Source organism: Hylobates moloch, unplaced genomic scaffold (assembly GCF_009828535.3).
Source record: "Hylobates moloch isolate HMO894 unplaced genomic scaffold, HMol_V3 SCAFFOLD_1, whole genome shotgun sequence".
In the NCBI taxonomy this organism is placed as follows: domain Eukaryota; kingdom Metazoa; phylum Chordata; class Mammalia; order Primates; family Hylobatidae; genus Hylobates; species Hylobates moloch.
The window spans coordinates 22,329,686-22,355,326 of record NW_026652276.1 but is presented as its reverse complement, the minus strand read 5'-3'; the positions used below and the strand labels follow the sequence as shown (position 1 = coordinate 22,355,326).

General features: G+C 57.3%; 1 protein-coding gene across 1 annotated transcript; it reads left to right on the top strand.

Moving 5' to 3' along the window:
• The first annotated feature begins 1,496 nt into the window (after positions 1–1,496).
• On the top strand, positions 1,497–25,641 carry ASIC4 (acid sensing ion channel subunit family member 4). Its single transcript, XM_032754378.2, has 10 exons — positions 1,497–2,460; positions 18,612–18,756; positions 18,855–18,982; positions 19,169–19,331; positions 19,737–19,793; positions 22,006–22,159; positions 23,901–23,992; positions 24,077–24,156; positions 24,467–24,562; positions 24,804–25,641. Exons 1-10 carry the CDS (start codon positions 1,498–1,500, stop codon positions 24,915–24,917), a joined length of 1,992 nt encoding a protein of 663 aa, XP_032610269.1. The 5' UTR covers position 1,497; the 3' UTR covers positions 24,918–25,641.

Below are 25,641 nucleotides of genomic sequence, written 5' to 3'. Positions count from 1 at the left end.
GCCAGGGACAACCTAAGCAGGGCACCACGCATGGCCAGGGCTGGGTGTGTGGGCAGGCTCCATGCTGGGGTGACCCTGATGGGGCCTGACCTGGCCTTGCAGCCAGGGTGGGCAAAGTGGCTTCCAGCTGCCAAGGGAGCCATCCCTGGACCCCTCCCCTGGGGCCAGGCAGAGGCTGCGGGGCCAGGCCTGACGCAGGGGGCGGGGTGGCTGTTGGGCCGCGGGTGGACCTCGGGCTCTAATCCCCAGCAGCTGCTGTTTCCCTCAGATCGATTCCCTTCTCACTTTTTTTTCAGCTGCTGGTTCCGCGGCTTGGATCGATGGAGCCACCTCCCCCCGCCCGTCCACGCTTCCTCTCCCTGCTGCTCATTAGCGCCCCGATTAATCAGCCCCACTTTCCTCCCAGGGACAAGGGCTTCCTCCCCCGTGAAGGCACATGCTCTCACATGGGGCCCCAGAGCACAAGCACTGATTCTTGCCACCCCTACCCTGGGGGCATAGATGCATCCCCTCCTGGCCAGTCAACTGAGGCTCCCATCCCCACCTACGATGATGGCCCACATGCCTGTTCCCCTCCACAAGAACACAGCAGACCCCTTACAGCTCTCCTGCCCCACTCTGCCAGGCACCCCTCAAACCCGTTTCTTTAGGAGAGCATTCGCTCCCATTGATGCCCAGCACATCTTCCTGCTCCCTTCCACGCCCCCACTGGGGCTCTTCCTCTCCCTCCATTGCATGCCCCGTCCCCCTACATATAGAGCACCCCCAAAGCACACCTCCCCTTTGCTCCCTGGCTTGCTTACCCAACACCCCTCCCCCAGAGCCTGGTTGTGGCAAGGGATTTGGGGAACATTTGGGGAAACAGTGGCCACAGATATGCAAGCTGGCCAGGGTGCTCTCTGTCCCAGACATATGAATGACTGAGATTGGGGTTGGGGGCAAAATGAGGGTGAGGGCAGCCAGCCTCCCAGAGGGGACAGGGGCATGGTGGGTGTTGAAGTCTGGAGCAAAGCTCCAGGGAAGCTGAGAATCTTGGAGTCACAGTTGTTCCCTGGTCTGTCTAGCCTGCCCTTCTCTGCCCCCCTCCCTCCCTCATTCAAACAAGTGGCTCTCTCAAGGAGTTTCTGGAAGCTGCTGTGAGTTGGGTAGTGGGATCAGGTGGTGGCTGGGTGCTGGAGTCAGGAATCTCAGAGGCCAGGAGGTGGGGGGATAGAGTTGGCTGACCCTTCATGGGGTGTGGGCCAGGAAAGTGGCAAAGAATGAGCTGAGGACCCTGGGCATGGCACCCTTCCCTGGGTGGCCAGGGAGTGGGGAGATCTGGGGACCCAGTGAGCGGCTAGGGTGCAGCAGGAGTTTGGGGGATAGCCCCAGTCTCGGGATCCCTGTCCTGGGCTGGGGACTGCCCCCTCCCCTGGCCTGGCTCCTGACGCCCGTGCTGCCGGTGAAACGCTGTTGACATGTCCTGAATTATTAAGCACGGGGTGGGCTCCCGAGCACATGCTGAGTGGAGCGGCTGGGGCTGCGCGGCGTGGCGGAGCAGCGCTCGCTCCCTCGCTCACTCGCTCGCTCGCAGGGACACACGCAGGGGCTGACAGCTGTGCTGGTGCTGATAAGGGAAGCCACAAGGAGACGATCGAGGAGAGAGACAAGCGGCAGCAGAGGCAGCAGCGGCAGAGGCAGCACCAGGGCTGCGGAGCTGCTGGGAGTGGGAGTGACTCCCCCACCTCGGGCCCCCACCCTGTCCCTGTCCTCCTCCCGCTTGCCCTGAGTTTAGAAGAGCAGCCGCTGCCACCACCGCCACTCGGGAGGGCACCAGGGCTGCTGGCTAGGGAGGGACAGGGCAGGGAGGCTCTGGCCAGTCCCAGCAGCCGGGGACAGATGCCGATCGAGATTGTGTGCAAAATCAAATTTGCTGAGGAGGATGCGAAACCCAAGGAGAAGGAGGCAGGGGATGAGCAGAGCCTCCTCGGGGCTGCTCCAGGGGCAGCAGGCCCCCGGGACCTGGCCACCTTTGCCAGCACCAGCACCCTGCATGGACTGGGCCGGGCCTGTGGCCCAGGCCCCCACGGACTGCGCAGAACCCTGTGGGCACTGGCCCTACTCACCTCGCTGGCTGCCTTCCTGTACCAGGCGGCTGGCCTGGCCCGGGGCTACCTGACCCGGCCTCACCTGGTGGCAATGGACCCTGCTGCCCCAGCCCCAGTGGCGGGCTTCCCGGCTGTCACCCTCTGCAATATCAACCGCTTCCGGCATTCGGCACTCAGCGATGCCGACATCTTCCACCTGGCCAATCTGACAGGGCTGCCCCCCAAAGACCGGGATGGGCACCGTGCCGCTGGCCTGCGCTACCCAGAGCCTGACATGGTAGACATCCTCAACCGCACTGGCCACCAGCTCGCCGACATGCTCAAGAGCTGCAACTTCAGTGGGCATCACTGCTCCGCCAGCAACTTCTCTGTGGTGAGTTCTGCCAGCTGGGCTGCCTGGCCTTGGATGGCCGGAGGCTGGGGAGCGGGGAGGAGTGGTGGCAGTGGTGTATAGGGGCATCCTCAACAGGGCTTCCCTTCTTTCCGCCACCAGAAGCTGGCCTCATGTTTCTCCAAGCCTGGCGTCGCCCTCTGGCTTCCCAGCCATGGAGCAGTGGCCGCTCATAGGGGCTTACCCTGGGGCGCCTGCTGCTCCTCCTCTGCTTGGTTTTGCTGCTGCTGCAGTGCCCAGGTCTGGGAGTTGGGGTGGGGGTTCCTGGGCATGGGCCCAGGTGTCCTGGAGCTGGCTGGCTTGCAGGGAAGGCACGCACCATCCCAAGGCCAGACCAACTGACTCCCACTTTTCTCTTGCTCCCTTTTTCTTCTGAGGCTACTGGATTCTTCCCACCAAACGAAGGAGATAGGGAGGGGAGGTTTGGGGGGCTCCATCTAGGGAAGGACCCCGGGCGGCCTCCTGGGGAGCTGGCCTGGTGGGCAGGCTGGAGAGAGCTGGTCTTCAGGACACTGGGTGCCAGTGTCTCTTCTGGATCTCTGTGTGTCTCTCACATGCCCCCCTCACAGACTCGCTCACACATCGCTCTTTCATTCTGCCCTCCAGCCCTCCCGGGGGCCGGTCCCCCTCTGTCTCCTGTTCTAGCGGCTCCCATGCCCAGCTCTGGCTCTTACACTGGGAATCACTGGTTCACTCTTATGTGCATAACTCACCCTCACTGCTGCCCCAGCAGGGGTGCATGCGCACATGCACACGCACACACACACACACACACACACACACGCACTGCTGGGGGACACAGTTTCCTGCACACTCCCTCTCTCACACACACTCACTGTCCCTGTCACTACACTCACATGCACACCTGCACACCCACACCCAGAGAGCTACTCATCTCCATGTCTAGCTCCCAGTTCTCGCTTAGCTGCCAAGGACAGGGTCCCACTGTGGATGCCATCCCTTCTCATGACACCCCCACCCCCATCTATCCCAACCGCTGCTCCCCATTTGGAGACTGCTGGCGCCATCTCTCACCTACGTGTGAGCACAAACACACGCACCCTCTCCGGGAGAGGGGTATGAGCTTGGGCTGCTCTCCCATGCACGCCTCCCACAGTCAAGTATGTGAGGGGGTGGGCGTGTCTTGTACACCGCCTGTCTGTCAGGGCTCCATTCACCCGTAGTCACAGGGTATCTAGTATTCATGGCGCTCGAGATGCTTGTCCCCAGTCCACAGTTTGCTCCCAGCGTTGTGTGTGTGTGTGTGTGTGTATGTTTCATCCTTGTGCCACTGCCCAGTGCATATGCAAATGTTTGGCGTCAACATGGTACCCACTCCGGCCCAGCCTCCAGCAGCCAGCCCAAGTGATAGGGACCCCCGCCAGGTTCTCACTCACCCGCTGCCTCAGGATCACCAGGAAACATGCTCCAGCCAACGAGGTTCCTGGCCCCCACCATGCCTGCAGTGTCTGGGGCCTCCTGCCATTGGGCAGGGGAGTTAGGTAGAAATAGAGGGACAGGAGCGGGAACATTGTGCAGGGAGAAGAGTCGGGGGCATTGGCCTGTTGTCTGGCTGTACACTCCCTCTCCTAGGGAAAAGCACTGCTCCCCAAAGCAAGGGTTGGTAGAGTCCCCGAGGAGGAGGTGGGATATGGAGGGTGAGTGTGGCCTTTGGGATCCATAGGGCTCTGCTGTCCTCAATCCTCACCACTCTGTATTGGGGGCTGGGCAGAGCTCAGTCTCAGCAGGTGCTGTTGGGGCAGAAATCAATGGGATCTTTGTGTCCCGGAGCGGGAGTCGGGGGTGGGCAGGAAAGGGGAAGGGTGATGAGACCTCAGTGGGAGGAAAGGAGAGGAAGAGCTGGAGGGGGTGAGGAAGTAAGGGGAGGGAGGCAGAGGGTTCTGCTTGGTCTCCAGGCTAGGAGGCGGTGCCTGGAGGATACAGGAACGGGGATCCCCTGATCAAGGCTGGTGAGTCCCCGGAATCCTGGGGATGGCCCGGAGTGTGGGTGGATTTCCCACAGGCCCTCTGGTACCCTGGGGCTGGAGAAAGGAGGATGGTAGAAGTCCGTGGGCTGAGGTTCTGGCCCTGGTGCAGGACAGTGAGGAGTAGAGGGCATAGCTAGCATTGGGGGACAGGAATTCCCCTTTGGGATTTCCATTTCCCCTGTCTCCAGCCCAGCCTCCTACCCTTCTGCACACACTGCATCCCCCGTCTGCTGAGTAACTGTCTTGGGTCTGGCATTCAAGGGCTGAGTCTGCTGCAGATTCACCAGGGTCTGGAATTACAGATTGGGCTGGGGGCTCATGATCCATGGCAGTGGGGAAGATGGGGTGTATTACAGGAGAAAGACTGGAGAATGGGCATGGAGATGAAGATATGGGGCCTCCAAAAAGGACATGAGGTCCATAATCAGCTCTGTGGTGAGGACCTGGAGTCAATGATGGGGATTTGGGGTCTATGGTGGGGAGATGGGTATGTAAGCTGGTTGGTGGGGAGCCTGCCGGGGTATGGGTGGTGAGATGGTCAGAGACAGGGACAGGCTTCACCAAGGGGCTGTTATGTGTTTTCTGTTGCTTTCCCTGTTTCCTCCTTCCCACTCCCCACTCTGCTGTGACCTTTCCTCTGGAATCCAAGTTAATAAATGTCACATTTTCCAGCCTATTTTTACTCCGGGTAATGTGCCCTCCCCCAGTCCCCTCTGCTGCTGCTCTTGCTTCTGTTACCACTGCAATCGCTCTCCCCCCACGCTCCCTAATATCCCTTCATGCACTCCCAATCAGTCAGTCAATCAATCAACATGGAGTTCTGCATGCCTACTATGTGTTGGGCTCCTTGCTCAGAGCTGTGGAGGACAGCAAAGACGGGAAGCCCTGTCCCCAGTCCCTGTCCTCAAGCAGCCTATAGTCTCATGGTAGAGTGGGGACAGGGACACTCAGAAGTTTAAGCAACCATGAAAGAGTTAATCAGCCATGCAAGTGGTGTCATAAGGTGCCGGGATCAATTGCCCGACGAGGTGCATGGATAGTAAGAGGCCGAGTTCAGAGAGGGAGAGGCCATTCTGGGTGGAGGAGAGCTGGGAGGGCCTAGAGGATGAGGCAGGCTGGGCACAGTTTGGAGAGAAGAGGGAAGAGGGGAGAGAGGAGAGGGCCCTGGGAGGTGGGCCCCGTATGTTTGCTGTGCACGGCGGCTAGCTCCAGCTAGTTTACCTCTGCTCCTCTCTTCTTCTCCCTCCCCTCCTCACTCAGTCTCATACCATCTCACTCCCACCCATTCCACCACCTGTATGTCCCCCACCCCCAGCCTTGTAGACAGCTCTCCCTTCCTGCCTGATTCCTGCCGCCATCTGCTACCCACACCCCCTTCCTCCAAGCCCCAGTTCTACCTTCCCCACTGCAGCCTGCTCTCAGCCTGCCCTCTTACTAAAAGGCAGAAATCACTCTTTCTCCCTAGGCTTCATTTCTTGAGCTGTAAAATGCAAGGGTGGCTCTAAAATTCAGCATCTCCTCTCACCTGGGGACCACCAGGATTCGAACCTCGGCTCTACCCGTTAAGCTGTGTGGCCGTAGGGAAGCCAAAAAGCTTCTGTGAGCATCAGTTTGTATATTCTTTAAATAGGATATTAGAACCTAAAAATTGGGGGTGGTTGTGAGGAGTAAAGAGATGCTCCTAAGAGCTTAGCACACTACCTGGCACACACATCGTATACTCTGTGTAAGCGTCAGCTGTTATAAATGCCGCCACCCCAACTCCTGGCTATCTTTAACCTGACTGTTCTCAGCACCACCTACTGGTTTCCGACCCATGTACTGGCATCTTCGTTACTCACCATTACCTAGTCATCCGCCTGCTTTTGACCCTCTGGCCCACACCCTCCTCTGCCCTGTACTAGCATTCCCATTCTATCCAGCCCTCCAAAATATGCATGCACATGTGCATAGGTGCAGGAGTGTGCACACTCTGTCTAGATCAGTGCTGGCCAATAGAACATTCTGTGGTGATGGACACGCTCTGCACCTGTGCTTGTCCAACATGGTAGTCACTAGCCACATGTGGCCGTTGAGCACTTGAAATGCGACTAGTGCGACAAAGAAAATGAATTTTAAATTCAAATAGCCACACGCGGCTATAGGCTGCCATGTTGGACAGCACAGCTCTGGATGGCCCTAGGAATGAGATTGTCTGGGTAGGGCAGGGCTGGGATTACAACTGGGACCACAGGATATGAGGTGTAGCTGCGGGCTGTGATTGGAAGTCGGGCCATCTACTCTGTGGGCTGCGATCTCAGGTGGAGCTGAGGATAGGGCGTGTGTCTGAGGGCTGGGGGCAGTGGGGTGTCTGGAAACACCACGTGAGCAAAGGTGCTTTCTTCCCAGGTGCAGGACATGACTTTGGTCTTTTCCACACTACTGTCTGGAAAATTGAGGCTGGGGGAGGTGAAGAAGCCCTGAGGAGGCATGGGTAGGAGCCAGCCCGGCTCCTCAGGGTCCTCAAGGGTCCAGGCAGCCCCGGGGGGCCAGGAGCCTGGGGCCCTGTGGGCACCTCACTATCTCCATCCCCTATGGGCTCTCTGGTCTCCCTCCCCCTCCCGACCCTCCTTCCCCACACGCTGGTGACTGCCGTGACTATTAATCACTCGCCCTGTTCTCTTCCTCTCTACTAATCAGGCACAATTAGACAAGGCCTCTTCCAGCTGGGCAGTCCCCCTCCCTGCCCTCCTCTCTCCTCTCCCTGCCCCACCCAGCCGCCAGCCAGGACAGCTCTGAGGCACAGAAAGCATGCAAGCCCTCTCTCTCTCTCTCTCTCTGGCTGTCCCAGGACCCAGTTTTCGGGCTCCTCAGCACCCACTCCTTCTGTCCCAGCGACTTCCTTAGCCCCTTCTCTTCCCAGTGTGTGGTCAGGCCAATACTGACAGTCTCTGCCCTCCACCCGCTACACTTGGCTCCTCCCACACTCCATCCCAACTCCACACCTTTGCCACCGGGTTGGAGGTTCCGAGGGCTGCCCCTTACCCCATTGGCTGTGGAAGGGAGAGGGTGCCCACTGAGGTGGGTCCAAGCCTCTTATCTACCACACAGGCGTCCCTCTGACTCCCCCTGCCTGTCCAGCCCTCTGTTCCCCGTGGTCCCAGCTTCTCCTGAGGCATGAGCCTTAAGCACATTTAGTTCAACATCTGGTTCAGGGCTGATCCTGCCCTCAGGAGCCAGGCAGGTCAGGTTGGGGTGGGGGGATACAGTAGGGAAGGGTGGGGTCTGAGGAGAACTGAAGACCACTTAGTCTTGAAGGACACAGGTGCTCCTCAGCCCCAGCTAACTGTTGCCCTGTGTGAGGAGCCCAGCATGGCTGGGTCTTCCAGTTTGTCAAAAGCAGCTCCAAATCGTGATTATTTTAATAGAACAGTAACTGATTTAAAAAATACTGAGGGCTGCCAACCCCTCAGATTGCAGAACCAGGTGCACCCACCCTCACCACCTTCCACCCCACACCAGCTGCGGCTCAGACCCTCCTGGAGGGGTGCTGTCAGCCTGCCTGCTTGGGCAGTGGAGTGGGTAGAGGGGATGTAAGTGGTGTGGCCCGGCAGGGAAGGGCAGGGACTGTTACTGTCTCAGAGGGCTGGTCTTCAAGGGCAGTGGGAGGGCCGTGAGGGACATGCCCCACCCAGCCCCACTCAGCAGCCCTGTGGCCTCTTCATTAATCAGGAATCAGCCCCGAGCTGGGCTCATTATCAGCTCAGCTTCTCAGACACTGCCGGAAGATGCTGATTAGCGTTTGAAGAAATTGCCCCACGTCCTGTCCCCCTCTGATCCTCCCTCTGTCTCCCCTGCCTGCACTCCTTCCTGGACCCCCACCCCTGCCCTTCTGCTTCTTGGGAGGAATCTGCTCCCTCTTGTGGCTGGCGGCAGGGCTGCCTCTGCTAGGTCCAGGCAGGGGGCAGGAAGGATCAGGAATGGAGAGGCAGGGGTACCCAGGGTGCACTACGGGGAGCATTAGAATGCCAAGACCCAGTCCCCGAGTCGTCAGTGGGTCCCATGGGCAGGCGGGAGGGAGTGAAGGGGGTGGAGCCTGAGGTGGTCCAGGAGAGATGGACAGCCACCCTGGAGGAGGGGACAGAGGTTATAAGAGGGGACAGAGGTTATAAGTTATAAGTGTTCCCTGCCCTTCCAGGGTGGCCCTGCAGCCCACCTCCTTTGAGCAGCTGGGAAGAGGAGGTGGGAACTGCCAGCACTGGGGGCAGGAGGCCCGAGGGGAGAAGATCTGCCACTTTTGTTTTTTGATTTTTTTGCAAATCATGGGGGAAACTTAGGGTCTTCAGAAGGATGAGTGAGGGTGGGAAGGCAGGAGGAGGACACAGGGGCAGAGACCCTGAGAGTGGAGATGGGAAGGTTCAGTGGTGTGTTTTCCAGGAAGAGGTGGGCAGGGGTCTGCACTTCTTCCCCTGGCTCCTAGGCTGGGGCTAGCAGCGCTGGAAAGCCAACCCACCCCTCAAATGCTCACCATGCCCTTGGGACACCCGTGGGTGTTGGGTTGGAGGGGGAGCAGTTCCAGAGAGATAGGCACGGGCTGCAGCAGCCGAGGCGGCAGCAAGAGTTCAGAGAGGAGCCACGGGATGATTAAGGGGAAATGGAGGATTGATTTAGGAGGAAAGATTAAAGGAGCTAAATCCGTGGCGCTTGGCTCAGCGGTGACTAAGCGTGGACAGGATAATAGCTTACAAATGTGTGGAAGGTGTAAATACCAAACGGGGGGAGGGGAGGCAGCTCGGCGGGCCCGGGGGGTGGGGTGGGGGCTGGGCAGGCCCCCGGGAGGGCTGGGAACCCCTGGGCGACTGCCCGGTGGGGCCGGCCCCTCCCCAGTGGGGGCTCACGGGGGAAGGAAACGGGACATTGGGGAGCCCCGGTTTCCCAGTATGGGTTCCGCCCAGCCTCCTGGGCCTCGTGCTGATTTCCATGTCTCACTCCCGCCTGGCTGGGGATCTGAGGTCGCGGGTTCAAATCCCACCCGAGCACCCAAGTCCCTCAGTGCCCGCCCCACCCCCGGCCTCCGGCCTTTCGGCAGCTTCAGGCCCGCCAGCCAGGCCCGGCTCCGCATCCATCTCCTCAGGACCCCCGCCCCTGTCGCCCCCTCCCCGGCCGCGGCGGGGGCGGGCGGCGGTGTCTCCCTCCGCGGTGGAAGCCTCTGGCGCTGCTGTGTGCGGAGGTCACTTTGCCGAGGAGCCGGGAGCCGGGGGAATGCAAATGAGGCAGACCCAGGGAGGAGAGCGGAGGAGCCCGGAGGAGATGGGAGGGAGGGCGCTCGGGAGCCGTGATGGATGCCTGGCCCGCGGGAGGAAGCGGAGGGCGGCGAGGCGCGCGAGCCGGTGGGTGCGGCCCTCTGGGTGCGGGTGGGCCAGGCCTGGGCGGCCAGGCTGTGTGTGCGGGAGAGGGCGGGGGGCCAGAGCTCCTGGCGGGCGCACACCCACCCACCCACCGTCCCCGTCGCCTCCTTCTGTCTTGTCTCCTGAACTCCCGCCTGGCTGTGGGTGTGTGCTCCACTGTGTAAGCAAAACTCTCGACGAGGAACTTTGCATCGAGGGGCGGGAATGTCAGGGAAGGACTTACTTACCAATTCACCAATTAAAAATTGACTTTCTAGGGTGTAAGGCCTAAGCGGTCGCTGCCCGGGGAATGGTTTTGACTGTTTACCTGGGTCCCGGAGGCCTTCATGCTCCCGTTCTCCTCTCCTGTGGAAGCGCGGCGCCCGCCGGGGACCACAGCCTTCTTCCACGGCCCCCAAGCCTCCCTGGCTCCTAGGGCTCCCCTGTCCCTTCCACCACAGCTCACACATTTACATTTGAACAAACACCCGCAGCCATTGCCTCCTAGATCCACCGTAGGGAGGAAGCGGCCCTGAAAAGCTCATGGGTGGCGATGGAGGCGGGGAGGTGGGGGGTCCCTGTATGCACGTGTAGAACTAGGCCTGCTGAGGGCGCTGTGTCTTCCTCTTTCTTGAGTGTGGCATGGTCTGATGCCCCTCCTGGGTGAGCCAGGTGGCTTGTTTAGAGAAGTTTTTCCTGACCCTGCAAGCCAAATTGAGCTCCTGTTCCACCGTAGTGGCCTTGGCTAGGTCACCCCATCACTACAAGGATCACAACTAGTAACAATTTATCCATTTGTGTGACTGGTGGATTTGTGAACACGCCTGGTGCAGTTCAAAGTGTTTATGTTGTAAGTGCCCCATAAGCACTTTTTTTTTTTTTTTTTGAGACAGGGTGATGCTCTGTTGCCCAGGCTGGAGTGCAGTGATGCCATCACGGGGGCTTCCTGCAGCCTCAACCTCCCGGGCTCAAGAGATCCTCCCACCTCAGCCTCCTGAGTAGCTGGGACTACATGTGTGAGCCACCATGCCTGGCGAATTTATTATTTGTAGAGATGAGGTCTCGCTATGTTGCCTAGATTGGTCTCAAATTCTTGGGCTCAATCGATCCTCCCACCTTGGCCTCCTAAAGTGCCAGGATTTACAAGTGTGAGCCACCGTGCCTAGCCCATAAGTACTTTGAATGAATGAATGTCTCTGCAGCCAGACAGCAAACTCCTTGAGGGCAGAGCCTGTCTGTTTTGTTCTCTGTTGTATGTCCAGCACCAAGCACACAGTGCCTGACACTGTTGAGCACAGGCTCAGTGAATAGTGTTGGACAAAGTAAGTGTTGTTTGAACATTCACCAGTTCTTGAGTGCCTACTATTTGTAGGTACTGTGTGCCAGGTGTATGTCACACAGTGGCTATGGGTGGACTCCAAGGCCACACTGCTTGGTCCCGTCAGCTTCCTTATCCTCTCTGTACCTCCGTTACCCTGTCTGTAAAATGAAAACGATAGGACTACTGCCATATAGGATTTTTGTGAGGGTTAAGGGGTTAATCTATATAAAGTGCTTAGAAATGTGCCTGGCACAGAGGTAAGCACTAAATAAATATTAGTGGTTGCTATGATTTACATACATTCTGTCTTTCCTCATAACACCTTTGAAGGGCGCCTGTTGTTACTCCCATTTTACAGATGAAAAATGGAGGATCAGAGAGGTTAATTGATTGAATCTGAATCCCACAGACTTAACTAAGGGCAAGGCCCGGATGTAAACTAGGTTGGGCTTTCCATCTGGTAGGAGAGCCATATCTCAGAGCCTGGGGGTTTCGCTGTGACAGAGCTCCATCCTCTAAGCCGCTCCCAAATTGCAGAGAGCCTGCAAGGTGCTTGATGCCCTGTGAGGATGCACCCAGTGGGGATCCAAGACCAAAATGGCTGCACCATCCTGGCAGGAAGCTCCATTCCCCAAAGGGCCTCACCCCTCCCTCGAGCACCTGCCAGGAATCACTGAATTGATCTCTAATCCTCTCATGTAACTTTAGGAGGAGGAATTACCATTCCCCTTTTACAGATGAGCAAACCGAGGCTCAGAGAGGTTCAATCACACATCTGAGGTTGTTTGTCCAAAGTTGGTGGGAGAGGTTGGATTTGAACCCTGTTCTGTCAGCCTATAAAATATATGCCCCTTTCCCCATGTTATGAGCCTCCTGTGTATCCATTTCCAGCACCACATAGTGATCCATCTCTGCCCTAGCTTGGTTCATGCTGGTCTCTACAAAACCTTTATTACCGGTGCACGTATATGACTGCACTTTGCAAATGCCTTTCACATACTTCCTCTCTTTTGAGATGTACAACTAATCTGTGAAATAAGCAGGGATTTCTGTCTCTGCTTGACACATGAAGAAACTGAGGCCCAGAGAAGTTGATAAATCACTTTACTAACCTAAGTCACACAGGCTGTCAGTGGTGGAGCTGGAGCTGAAACCAGGGCCTGCTGACTCCCAGGGAGGTGATGTTGGCCGGTGAACCTGGGGTCCACTTCTGAATCTGCCCCTGTTTTCTGCATGCCCTTGGATCTGAACCTTGCCGTCTCTAGGCTTGTTTCTGCCTTTGTACAATAAGTGACTGGACTGAGTGACCTCGAAGTTCTGAGCAGCGCAGACACCTCAGGCATTTTGGTTGGTGCCATCTTCCTTCCTCTGCCCCTGGAAAGGATAGGGAAGGAAGAGGCTTTGAACCTGGATACTGGGCCACCCCTGAATAAAGCCAGGCCCTGGGAGCTGTTCCACCCCAGGGTGCTGGTCACAGTCCAGGGCAGATGAAGATGCACCCCATTCCACTGGCCCACTCTGGACCTAGGGGCAGAGGAGTTCATTCCAGGGGTACCTAAGAGAGAGGCATGGGGGTGGACCCCGTCAAGGGGAGAGCTGATAGAATTTGGGGGAAGGGACACCATGGAAGAATGTCAGGGGAAGTGTCGGGACCAGAGGCAGGGTGCCCAGAAGGCAGTGGAGATAAAGCCCAGGCCGAAGATTAGCTCTGGGATTAGCCTGGCCTCGGAAGCTCCTGGCTGCTGCTTATCTCCTGGAGGCCCAGGGCCCTCTCCCCACCACAGCTCTGAGCCCTGGCCCCGCTAATTGCCTGTTAACCCTGTGGGCTCTGCGAGGGAGGGAGGATGCAAGCAAGCCAGCCAGGGAGAGCTTTCTGGAGAAATGGAAGCTGTGAATAGATGGAGCTCCGAGGGCTGAGAGAAGCCACCGCTCTCATGAGGAGCAAGCTCTGGACAACTCTATCCCAACCCCTCATCACTGTCTCAGGCAGACCCTGAGAGAGAGGGGCCAGGGAGAAGGAGGTGGAGGGCACCTGGAGAGGGGTTCCTGGCATGTTGGGTCAGGGTGGGGAGCCTCAGGCCCAGGGAAAAGTCTAGGAGGAAGACAAGAGGCTGAGACTCCACAGCCAGACTAAGGGATGGACAGAGAAGAAAGAAAATAGGATAGAGAATGCAGTGGGCAAGGGACAAAAAGGCCAGGGGGCATCCAGGGCAATGGTAGAGAAAGAGGCCAAGGGGATGGACAGGTCAACAGAGGGCAGGGACAGAGAAACAGAGTCCAAGTGGATAACTGATCAGGGGTAGGGACAGACGGGCCTGGCAGATAGGAAAGGACTTGAGAGACAGACTGAGATCAGGAAACAGAGGCTAGCGAGGCAGACAGACCCAGGCCGGGGTTCAGGCCAACACTGAAGGGGAAGTGATCAGAGAAGGACAGGCAGGCGCTGGCCAGAAGGAAGGTGGGGGAGGGGACCCGAGGGTCTGTGTGCAGCACAGACATAGTCCTGTCTAGGAGCTGTCAGCCAAGGCTGGGAGGGGCTTTGGGAGGCCACATGCCCCAGCTAGGGCCAGGAGCATGGGCCTGGAGCTAAGGCAGAGAAAGAGGGAGGGCCAGACCAAAGGAGGAGGTGGGGGTCTGAGATGGGGACAGGTCCCAGAGGCTGAGAGCCGGTGATCTGGAGATAGCCCCTCTGCCATCAGGACACTCCCTGGCCCACGACCTTCCCCTTTCTGTGACTGGACCCTGGACTCTCAACTCCTTTGCATACCGCCCCCCCCTTCCTGGGCCAGTCCATGGGGAGGGAGCAGTGGACAACCTGTGGGACCCTGTGGCAGAGCTGCCGTGCCGTCTCCATGGAAGAAGCTGTGGGCTGTGCTGCCACCAGAGTTCTGCCACTTAGGAGCTGATGGCTCCACCTGCCCCTGCCTGCCTGGCCCAGGGACTGTCTCCTGGGCAACGCTGTGCTTTGACCAGCAGTCAGGACTGACCCGGGCTGTGCAGGTGGCCTCCTCCTGCCAGTCTGGCCGGTCCATTCCCTGCAGAGTATCCCTGAGACCCAGACAACTTCCACCCATCTCCCTTTGTCACCCCGACTCTGCACAGCCACCTTGAGGGTTTGTGTGCCAAGGAACCACCACCTTCGCCAGCTGGGCATTCGTTCTGCCCTGTGTGGGGTGGGCTCGGTCCCATGTAGCGTGTGTCTGTGTGTGTCTGTTGGAGGTACCAGGTAGGGATGCTGCTCCAGCCCCTCCGAGAGTCAGGAGCCTCCAAAAGCCATTCATTCACTGAACACCCACCAGGTGTTCTATAAACACCTACTGTGCTTTGACCTGGGGTTCAGTTCTGTTTGAATCTCGGCTGTCATTTATTTGCTGTGTGCCCTTAGCCAAGTCACTTTCCTTCTCTGAGCTTCAGGTACCTAATCATTAAATGGGGGAAAAAATACTTAGCTCATATGGGTTTCTTGGAGACTCAAAGGAGAAAATAGATCAAAAGCACCTATCACAGGACTTGGTACAAAGTCGGGATGTTTGATAGTGTTTGCTTTCCTTCCTCCCACCTCATACCTCCTTCTGCAAATCTTGCTGGGCTCTGGGGATGCCAAGAGGGAAACAGGACTCCTGGTCACATGGAGTTCATGGTCCCATGGGTGAGGCTGAGCTTCAGAGAGACCATAACGGTGCCTGGCAGTCAGGGCTCTGCTGAGGTGGTGCTGAATGCTGAGGGACACGAGTGAGGAGCTCATAACGTGGGTACGCCACGTCGCCCATGCCTTCTTTAGCCTTTCAACTGGAGCGTATATGCAAAACTGGCTGTGTCAGCAAGAGCTGATTCTAGCATCTTCTTGGTTTGAAATAGGAAGAGGTTGAGTACTTTCAGATTTCTACAAATACTAATATATGCCTCCCATCTGCATTTCCCCCACACCACCAGGACCCAGGAATTTTTTTTTTTTTTCTCGCTCTGTCACCCAGGCTGGAGTGCAGTGGCGTGATCTCAGCTCACTGCAACCTCCACCTCCTGGGTTCAAGTGATTCTCCTATCTCAGCCCCCTGAGTAGCTGGGACTACAGGCGCCCACCACCACACCCAGCTAATTTTCGTATTTTTAGTAGAGACGGGGGTTTCACCATATTGGCCGGGCTGGTCTCGAACTCCTGACCTTGTGATCCGCCCGCCTCAGCCTCCCAAAGTGTTGGGATTACATGCATGAGTCCCGGGGTCTGGACTTTTTTTTTTTTTTTTGAGATGGAGTCTCACTCTGTTGCCCAGGCTGGAGTGCAGTGGTGTGATCTCAGCTCACTGCAACCTCCGCCTCCTGAGTTCAAGCGATTCTCCTACCTCAGCCTCCTGAGTAGTTGGGATTACAGGTGCCCACCACGACACCCAGCTAATTTTTGTATTTTTAGTAGAGATGTGGTTTCACTATGTTGGTCAGGCTGGTCTCGAACTCCTGACCTCAAGTGATCTGCCCTCCTCGGTCTCCCAAAGTGCTGGGATTACAGGTGTGAGCCACTGCACCTGGATGGGACAGAGGAATCTTGCACCAGGCCCACTTCAGAGTTCCTCCACCTCCAGTGACTTGCCATAAGAGCACAGGTCTAGAGTTGGGCTGTCTTGCTGGGTTCTCCTCCTTCACCTAGTGCCTTTCTACTCACAGTGTGGTCCATGGACTCTCAGCCTTGTCCAACTCCCTCCCCACATCTGTTCTACCAGAATCTGCACTTTAAAAAGATCCCCCTGATTCGTGTGCACAATAGCTTTTAAGCCCTGGGCTTGAAAATCTTGGGAAACCAGTTGAATTCTCTGAGCCTCCATTTCTTTCTCTGTAGAATGGGGAGATAATAGTACCCACCTCACAGGGTAGTTGTGAGGATTCATCCAGATAGAGCATGTGAAGCGTTTAGCACAGTGCATGGGGCATACTGAGTGCTCCTGAGCTGTCCATGACACCCCCTCCTGCCCCACAGATGGATACATAGCAGGGAGGAAGACAGGGGTGATACCTGTGGGGTCAAGGACTTGAACCTGGGAGCTGGTAAAGGTGTGTGGGGGATGTTGAGGGAAGGAGAAGACTTGGGGGACAGGCAAGGAATTGAAGGGAAGCCGATATGGAGAAGAAAGGGTGAGGAAGGTACAGAGGAACGATGCAGAAGGGAAGGAGGAATGGGAGAAGAGAAGGGGACGGGACTGGGGCCCATTCCTGTCTCATCTACCTGGATGGGGCTGGGGCAGGAGCTGGGTCCCGAGGTAGGGTAGGCTTGGGGTGGGGGGTGCCAGCAATGGTTTGCGGGAGCAGCTGGAGCCTCGCCCCTGGATGAGGTGCACCTCTCCTTCTTCCCAGCCGTGTGACTTTGGACGTCACTTCACTTCTCTGAGCTGTGATGTCTTCATCTGGAGTAGTCGGGATAACTACACCTAGCTGGTACTGAGGGGATGTGTGCAACGGTAGACGGCACTATGTTCTGTAAACTCAGGGAGCTTTGTTTGTGGTGCACACGTTTTTGTTTCGGGAACGGGAAGCAGGGTGGCTGGGTGGTAGAAGAACGGTGGGAGAGGGGAGGATCAGGGCTGCGACTCCCAGAGCACTGCAGCAGGGTGGTCTAGTTCTCAGGCATGGGGACGTCACCCTGCCCCCAGGAGGTCTCAGGAGGACTCTCGGTTGGTTCGCTGCCCTCCACCCAGCCTCTCTCCCTTCTGCACTCCCCCTGTGAAGCCAGGCATTCAGGATCTCTTTTTCCTTCCACACCGCTTCCTGCCGTTTCTTCCAGCTTTTACCAGTGGGAAATGTTCCCAAGGAGAGGGGAGCGGGAGCGGGAGAGAGTGATTGAGTGCGCCGACCCCTTCCCCGCAGGGAAGGTGCTGCCTGTGATGGGTTTGACCCAGGGGCTCAGCTCTGTTGGGGAAGCCTGGCAGAGGGGAACTAGAACCGCCTTTCCCTCAGCCTGTTCTCCACCCCTGCCGCTGCGCAGCTCCCGGTGGCAGCTAAATCCCCAGCGGGAGCCTGGGCTTCCATCTCCGGGGCGCCAGCGCCATCTGCTGTCCATGCAGGAGAACTCTCCGCAGAGAAAAAGGGAGCCGGGCTTCTGTGCTGCAGAGACTGCTTATTCAAGTGTCCCTTGTGCCCTGCACTGGGCCAGAGGCTGGGGACACCAGAGAGGCTCACTGCTCCTGTGCAGCATACATGCTCATTGAGAGAGATGGACAATGGACAGGAGACAAGTAGGTGAACAAGATCATCTCAGGTCTTGATAAGTACCTTGAGCAAACCAACAGACATGTGGTTGCGTGGACGGTGACACTGAATGTGGCTGTGTGATGTAGGAGTGTGACATGCTGAGGCTTCAGCGATGGGCAGCTAGCCATACCAAGAGTGTGTGTGCAGGGGCATTCCAGGAGAGGGGACAACAACAACAAAAGCCCGAGGAGAAAAGGAGTCCAGGTGTCTGAACTTGTCACAGAGATGTGGGGGAGGTGGTGGGAGAGGCAGGCAAGGGCCACATCACATGGGCACTTTTGGGTTAGGGAAGGAGCATGACTTCATTATGTGGGAAATGGGAAGCTATTGTTGGGTAAGTCAGTGAGTGGTTTCACTGGATCTGAGCACTGTGGACTGGGCACCATGGCTTCCGGTAGGGAGGGGCAAGGGTGGACCAAGGTGGGAGAGCAGTTAGGAGGAGATGGCAAAATGGGGGTTACTGGAGAAGGAAGGAAAGTGGATGGATTCTAAATGTATTTCAGAAGTGGCCTGGAGGTTGGATGTGGTGGCTCATGCTTGTAATCCCAGCACTTTGGGAAGCCAAAGCAGAAGGATTGCTTGGGCCCAGGAGTTCAAGACCAGCCTGGGCAACATGGCAAGACCCTGTCTCTACAAAAACAAAATAAAAAATAAAAAAAAATTAGCTGGGCTTGGTGGCATATGCTTATAATCCCAGCTGCTTGTCAAGCTGCTGAAGCAGGAGGATGGCTTGAGCCTAGAAGGTTGAGGCTGCTGTGAGCTGAGATCGTGCCACTGCATGCCAGCCTGGGCAACAGAGCAAGATCATATCTCAAAAAAAAAAAAAAAAAAAAAGAAGAAGAAGAAAAAGAAGTGTCCCAGGACTAGCTGTTGGCTTCGATGCAGGAGTGATGGAAGGGGAGATTTCAGAAATTCCGACTTGAGAAACTGGGTGGATATAGTGGGGTGGTTTACTAAGGAGGAGGAAAATGGTAGGGGGCGGGCAGGGTTTGGGAAGGTGTCGATGTGCTGTTAGGTTGGAGATGCCTTTTAATCATCTAAAGGAGACCATCAGTAGAAAAGTCGGTGCTCATTGGAGAGGCTGGGCTATACATTGCTTGCTAGGATATGGGACTGGAGTGTCCAAGCAGATCTGGTGGCCCTCAGCAGGGAGCAGGGAACTTCGGAGTTGCCTTGGCCACTCCTTTCATCTCCCCTCCTGCTCTCTCACCCACCTCCCAGGTCTATACTCGCTATGGGAAGTGTTACACCTTCAACGCAGACCCGCGGAGCTCGCTGCCCAGCCGGGCAGGGGGCATGGGCAGTGGCCTGGAGATCATGCTGGACGTCCAGCAGGAGGAGTACCTGCCCATCTGGAGGGAGACAAGTACGCAGGCCGGAAAGGGACAAGGGCCACCTTGGGGACTGGGGCATGGGCCCTCTGCCTGGGATGGGTTTCCAAAGGTCCCCATCTCTGCTGTGCAGATGAGACGTCGTTTGAGGCAGGTATTCGGGTGCAGATCCACAGCCAGGAGGAGCCGCCCTACATCCACCAGCTGGGGTTCGGGGTGTCCCCAGGCTTCCAGACCTTTGTGTCCTGTCAGGAACAGCGGGTGAGCACCTCCTGCCAGGCCCTGGATTGGGCACAGGGCTCGCCTTTGGGCTCAGAGGGTATGCGGAGCAAACCTGCCCTCTAGAAGCTCACAGCCTGCCAGCTGTGTTGACTTTGCTGGGGCTGTGGGCACTGGAGGACCGGGTGGGATTCCTGAGCATGACCTCATCATGCCCCACCTCTGCAGCTGACCTACCTGCCCCAGCCCTGGGGCAACTGCCGCGCAGAGAGTGAGCTCAGGGAGCCTGAGCTTCAGGGCTACTCGGCCTACAGTGTGTCTGCCTGCCGGCTGCGCTGTGAAAAGGAGGCCGTGCTTCAGCGCTGCCACTGCCGGATGGTGCACATGCCAGGTGGGCACCCCACCCCCAGCCAGCCCTCCATGCCACCCTGCTAGGCTCCAGAGCCTCCCGGGGCAAGGCATTGCTCATGTGCACAGGCAGGTGCATGTATACAACATGTGTGTGTTTCTGTACTCGTGTGAGTGTGAGTGTTTGGGATTTTTAAACATGGTTTCACATATGCATGTGGGAATGCCAGCATGCAGATGCCTGTGTGCATGTTAATATGTATTTGCGTACGCGCATGCTCATCTATATCCGTGGTTGTGTATTTGTGGGGGTTGTGTGTGTGGTGTTCAAGCACATTTATGCAAATGTGTGCATATGTGTGTGCATGCATGTATGTGCTTACATTTGGGTGTGTGGGGGACAGGGGAAATGATCGTGGATTCCAGGAATAATCTTCTCTCCTTTCAGGCAATGAGACCATCTGCCCACCAAATATCTACATCGAGTGTGCCGACCACACACTGGGTCCGTGCTGCCTACCCTTTCCTACCTCTCCATCAGCCTCTTCATGTCTCTGTCCACTCTTCTCCTCACTGTCTTGGCTCCTCCCCTCTCAATCTCTTCCTGGAGGGTTCTTCCTGGGGGTTGAGCCTTAGCCCATACTTCAGTGGGGTCGGGGAGAGGTCTGCAGACCTCTGCAGGTACAGACACTTGGGTAAGTGGAGGCAGCAGGGTGGGGGGTTGCAGAGAAGCCAGTACTGGGAGTGAAGGTCTGGGCTTCGCATCTTGGTTCAGCCAATGAGCTCACCCACTTTGAGAAAGTGAAATGACTTCTCTCTTGGTCTCAGGAAAAATGCATTGCTGGCTATCGGTGTGGGTAAGGCAAACCCCATCTGTCCACAGATCTTGCCTGATCTGCAGTTCATCCATCTATCCATCCATTCATCGATTCGCGCATTCTCCAGACCTTTACAGCCTGTGCTGGGTACTGGAGGTGAGAGTGGGGGCGACAGCCCTGCCCTTGGAGAGCTTACACCCCGGCAGGGCTGTGGACAGCCATTCCCACACAGCTTGTCAACTCCTGGAGAGGGGAGCCTCGGGTGTGCGGCAAGGCCCCAAGGAGGGGTGTGCAGCCCTAGCCTGGGAAGGTAGGGAGGATTCCTAGAGGAAGGGACACATTAGCTGAGGCTTGATGGGTGTATAAGAGTCAGGTGCAAAGGGGCACATACACTAAAGACCTGTGGCCAGAAAGAGCATGCTGTGTCCAGGGCACTGAAAGATCTGTGTGGCTGCAGGGCAGAGAACAGGGGAGGGAGTAGAAAGAGTGGAGGAGGGAGGCCAGGCACAGTGGCTCACAAGTGTAGACCCAGCACTTTGGGAGGCCAGGGTCTGTGGATCACTTGAGCCCAGTAGTTCAAGACCAGACTGGGCAACATGGTGAGACCCTGTCTCTGCAAAAAATAAAAAAGTGAACTGGGTGTGGTGGTGCACATCTATAGTCCCACCTATTCGGGAGGCTGAGGCAAGAGGATAGGCTTGAGCCTGGGAGGTCGAGGCTGCAGTGAGCTGGGATCACACCATTGCACTCTAGTCTGAGCTACAGAGTTACTCTGTCTCAAAAAAAAAAAAAAAAAAGAGGAGGGAGGCTCTAGGAAGTCAACAAAGGCCTCTGGCAAGGCAGGAATGCCAGGTGAGTCCAATGAGATAGGAGGGGAGGAGACTCAAAGCCAGGGACTGGCAGAGCTGGCTGCAGTAATCCAGACACCTGGGGCCTTGGGGCTGGGTTTGAGACACTGGGCAGCCACACACATATCCAGCCCTTCTCTGTCCCCCACACCACCTGCATCTGTCACAGGGGTGATTGGAGGTGTTTAGTGAAGGAACAGACGTGTGATCAGGAGTAAGGAGCCTGCAAGGCACAGTGGAAGACCACAGAACTAGCAACATGGGGAGCCTTCATTCCCACCAGGCCTGCAGGAGGAGAGAGACCTGTGGCTGTCCGAGAGGGCTGACTGACAGCAGCATGGCTGGAGGAGCACAGCCTCTGCCACCTACGGCCTGGCAGTGAGGAAGCCAGGCGGGAGAAATACCCTGGCATCTCTTCCCTCTCACCTTCTGTTTCTGCTGGGGCCTCCTGTTGGCCAAACCCAACCCAAAGCCAGAGGACAAGGGAGTTTAGGTGATGCATTTGGTGGAGATCAGCCTCATAGGGTGCAGAACAAGGTGGAAGAGTGGAGAGTGGATCTGAAGGGCCAGGCAGAGAAAGCCCAGCACATTGATCCTGGGAAGCTTGTCGGTCTATTTGTTCTTGTGTTTGCCCATCCTTCGATCTGGCCATCTGCCATCCATCCATCCATCCATCCATCCATCCATCCATCCATGCATGCATCCCAGCATCCTCTCCACACCTCCTTGTGTGTCTGAGGCCTCACATAGTTGATTAGCTCTGGTGGATGGGCTCTGTTCTCCCTCTGGGCCATGAGGACCTCCCCAGTCCCAGGGGGTTGGGAGGGTGCTGGGGGGTTCTGCTTACACTTGCTCTCCGGAGCAGTCTGAAGCTGGTTCAGGTGGGGACCTGCAGCCAGTCCCCTCTAGGAAGCACTGGGGCTGGCCAGTAAAGGCCCTCAGTGTGGGTGTGCCTGCCTCAGGACGGCCCCTGGGCCTCCTCTCTGCAGTTGGTGGGCCACTGGACCACCCTTCTCCAACTCCCACTGTAGCTGCTACCTCTGTGTTGCAGACTCCCTGGGTGGGGGCCCCGAGGGCCCGTGCTTCTGCCCCACCCCCTGCAACCTGACGCGCTACGGGAAAGAGATCTCCATGGTCAGGATCCCCAACAGGGGCTCAGCCCGGTACCTGGCGAGGAAGTACAACCGCAACGAGACCTACATACGGTATGTGTGTGTGTGTGTGTGTGTGTGTGGGGGGGGGGGGGGGTGGCTGTGTGACTGTGTGCGTGTACGTGTTTGTGAGTGTATGTGTGTATGTGTTTGTGGGTGTGGGTGTGTATGTGGGTGTGTACATGTGTGTGCACGCATGTTGGTATCTGTGTGGGGGGTGTGTATGTGTTTCTTGTGGGTGAGTGTATGTGTATGTGAGTGTGTGATGTGTGTGTGCACGCACACTTATGCGTGTGTGTATCTGTGAATGGGTATGTGTGTGAGAGAATGTGTGTGTCTGTGTGGGTCTGTATGTGTGTGTGTGTGTGTGGTGGAGGCTGCCCTCAGCAGGTGCTGGGCATGGTGGAGGTGGGGAGCGGGCTGCATCTCTGTGATGAGTCTTCTACCACGAATGCTTTTCATAGCTCTATTCTTCTTCTTCTTTTTTTTTTTTTTTTTGAGACAGAGTCTTGCTCTGTCGCCCAGGCTAGAGTGCAGTGGCACAATCTTGGCTCACTGCAACCTCTACCTCCCAGGTTCAAGTGATTCTCCTCCCTCAGCCTCCCAAGTAGCTGGGATTATAGGCACCCACAACCATACCGAGCTAATTTTTGTCTTTTTAGTAGAGATGGGGTTTCACCATGTTGGCCAGGCTGGTCTTGAACTCCTGACCTCAAGTGATCTGCTGTCCTTGGCCTCCCAAAGTGCTGGGGTTACAGGTGTAAGCCACCTTGCCTGGCCACAGCCCTTTTCTTCTAAGCAGCCCCACTCATTGCTCAAGTCACATTCAGTGTCTCCACCTCCAGGGAAGCCCTTCCATGTCCAAACGCCTTTCATCTGAGCTCCCAGCACCTGTACAGATCTCCATCATTACACATATGCCACATTTCAGAGTGCTTTGCTTATGCGTCTTTCTTCCCTGCACTGAGGGAGAGGGACAGGATGAGACAGGAGAGGAACACAGTACCCTGCAGGGGGAGGCAGGAGGGACTGCCCTGAGCCTTGGGTCTGGTCCCCTCCAGCCAGTCTACACTTGTGGAGCATGGTCTGGGTGCCAGGCTCAGTGCTGGGTTCCGTGGGGACAGATGATTACAACACAAAACCCATGCCACAATTTGTCAGTGAGCCCACGTTTGATCACGTAGGACTGATTCTCAGGCCCCAGTCGGGGAGGGATGCTGGGGAGGCGTGAGCTGGCCTCTGAGGGCCCTGGGTTTGGGTCTGCGAGAGGAGGCGATAGGGAGGCGTCCAGTGAGAGGACGTGGGGCGGTGGGGTGGTGTGGCACGGGGCGGTGGTGTGGTGTGGTGTGGAGCCTGAGCCATAGGCAGCTGTGTGGAGGAAGCAGAAAAGACGGTGGCTGGGGAAGAAGGTGCCGGGGACAGGCCACCAGCTGCCCAGGACACCGAGAAGGGGCATTGTGGAGTGGACTGACAGGCAACAGGGGTCACTGAAGGGTCCGCAGAGGCGTAAGGTGGAGGCAAAGGCAACACCACTGGCTGCTTTAGAGGAGGGATGAGGGTTTCCTTCAGGTCCAGGAGTTGTGTTTTGCTCTCCCAGGCCCTTTGCTACCCCTCAAAAGATGAAGCTAACACACATCTGGGACTGCCTCCCCTCACAGCCTTGGGGAGTCCAGGGGGTAGTCACTGACTTCCCCATGTGGTGGTCTCTGATCAGGATTTGCTGGATCCGGGATGCCCCTGTCAGCCTTCTCAGGAAGAGAGGCCCACACGGATACCCTGCTTCCTGTCTCCACAGGGAGAACTTCCTGGTCCTAGACGTCTTCTTTGAGGCCCTGACGTCTGAAGCTATGGAGCAGCGAGCAGCCTATGGCCTGTCAGCCCTGCTGGGTGAGACTGGTGTCCCTGCCCCCAGCTTGTGTGGGGGTGGATCGGCCCAGCTGCTCCCTCTGACACTGCTCTCCTGCTTCCCAGGAGACCTCGGGGGACAGATGGGCCTGTTCATTGGGGCCAGCATCCTCACATTGCTGGAGATCCTCGACTACATCTATGAGGCAAGGGCCCCGGGGAAGGCAGGGTGGGAGTGGGGGCTGTGGGCAAAGCAGAAGGGGGCAGTGCGGGGTGCCTGGTGGAGCTGGCCTGGCTGGAAAGTCAGGTTCAGGGTTCTCTGCCAGGGTCCCCTGACTGGCTGGCAGGCCTGAGGGCTCAGAGTCAGGAGAAGGGGATGGGTGAGGAGGAGGAGGGTGTCCTACTGGGAGTTTGCTGTGGCAGTAAGTCCTATGGGCAGCTGGGCATGGTAAGGCTCATGCTTCTTCTCATCCAAATTTCCTGAGCCCACTGCTGTCCCCCACCCTGAACCCCAAGGTGTCCTGGGATCGACTGAAGCGGGTATGGAGGCGTCCCAAGACCCCCCTGCGGACCTCCACTGGGGGCATCTCCACTTTGGGGCTTCAGGAACAGGTGAGGACAAGCTCTACAGAGCATGCAGCCACACCTCCCCAGGACTGAATACGTCCATGGTTTCTGAACCAGCCTGTGGAGGGGGCCCTGGAGCCTCTGCCCGAGGTGACAAGGAAAGGCTGGCGGTGTGAGCCCTGGGGGCACCACTTGAGCGCTCCCTGTCCCACTCTCTCTTTCTCTGGCAGAGTCCCTGGCCCCACAAGTTCTCCCTGTCCCACTCTCTCTTCTCTTTCTCCTGCAGAGTCCCTGCCCGAGCCGGGGTCGAGCCGAGGGTGGGGGGCCCAGCAGTCTGCTCCCCAACCACCACCACCCCCACGGTCCCCCAGGAGGTCTCTTTGAAGATTTCGCTTGCTAGGATGGTGCTGTGACTGAAAGGACCCAGGAGTCTGGGACCCCTCCTGGGATCCCCAGCACATTCTCCTGCTCCTGGGAAAGGCCTGGGGGCGGTGCTCACTGCGAGGGCCAGGACTCAGTTCCTGCTCTCATCCTCCCCTGCCCTGATGTCAGCTGCTTTGCACAAAGGTCCTTCTTGTCCACACCCCTTACCCCCAGGCTGGTGCCCCGGGAGGGCTGGAGACCAGGCCACAGGCCCTCATGGAGAGGAAGGGAAGGAAGGAGAGAGGGAGGGGGAAGATAGAACCCATCCCAGCCGGTGAGGGGGAGCCCTCTGTACATTTGTATATATTTAGGGAAAGCCGGGTGGGGGGGATACAGATGTAGAAGGTGGGTAGGGCTACAGGGGTGGGTGATTTAGGGACAGCCAGGGTCCCAGCCCCAATGTCAGCAGGACAGGGAGAGCCCCAGGACTCAGGAGTGCTGGGCTGGTCCTACTTCCTGCCCCTCTCCAGGCCCAGCTCCCCTCTTGGCAGGGGGAGAGGATGGCCCAGCAGGCCTGGCCCAGCTCCCAGTTCCCCCTGCACCAGCCCCACCCCTTGAGTCCCTTCTATAGGGAGGGGGCAGGAGACCTTCCAGACTTCGGCTGAGCTTGGAGGGTGGGAAGGGAGCCTTCTCAGGCCTCTCTCCCTCCAGTCTGATTTTATAAAGTGCTGACGAGATTGGGAATAAAGAGGCATAAAGAA

Excerpts from the sequence above, each read along its gene's own strand:
- ASIC4 (XM_032754378.2), top strand. The coding sequence starts at position 1,498 with ATGCTGAGTGGAGCGGCTGGGGCTGCGCGGCGTGGCGGAGCAGCGCTC. Across the intron at positions 2,461-18,611 it reads CCGCCAGCAACTTCTCTGTG|GTCTATACTCGCTATGGGAA; the intron begins GTGAGTTCTGCC and ends CCCACCTCCCAG. Across the intron at positions 19,332-19,736 it reads CCGGATGGTGCACATGCCAG|GCAATGAGACCATCTGCCCA; the intron begins GTGGGCACCCCA and ends CTCTCCTTTCAG.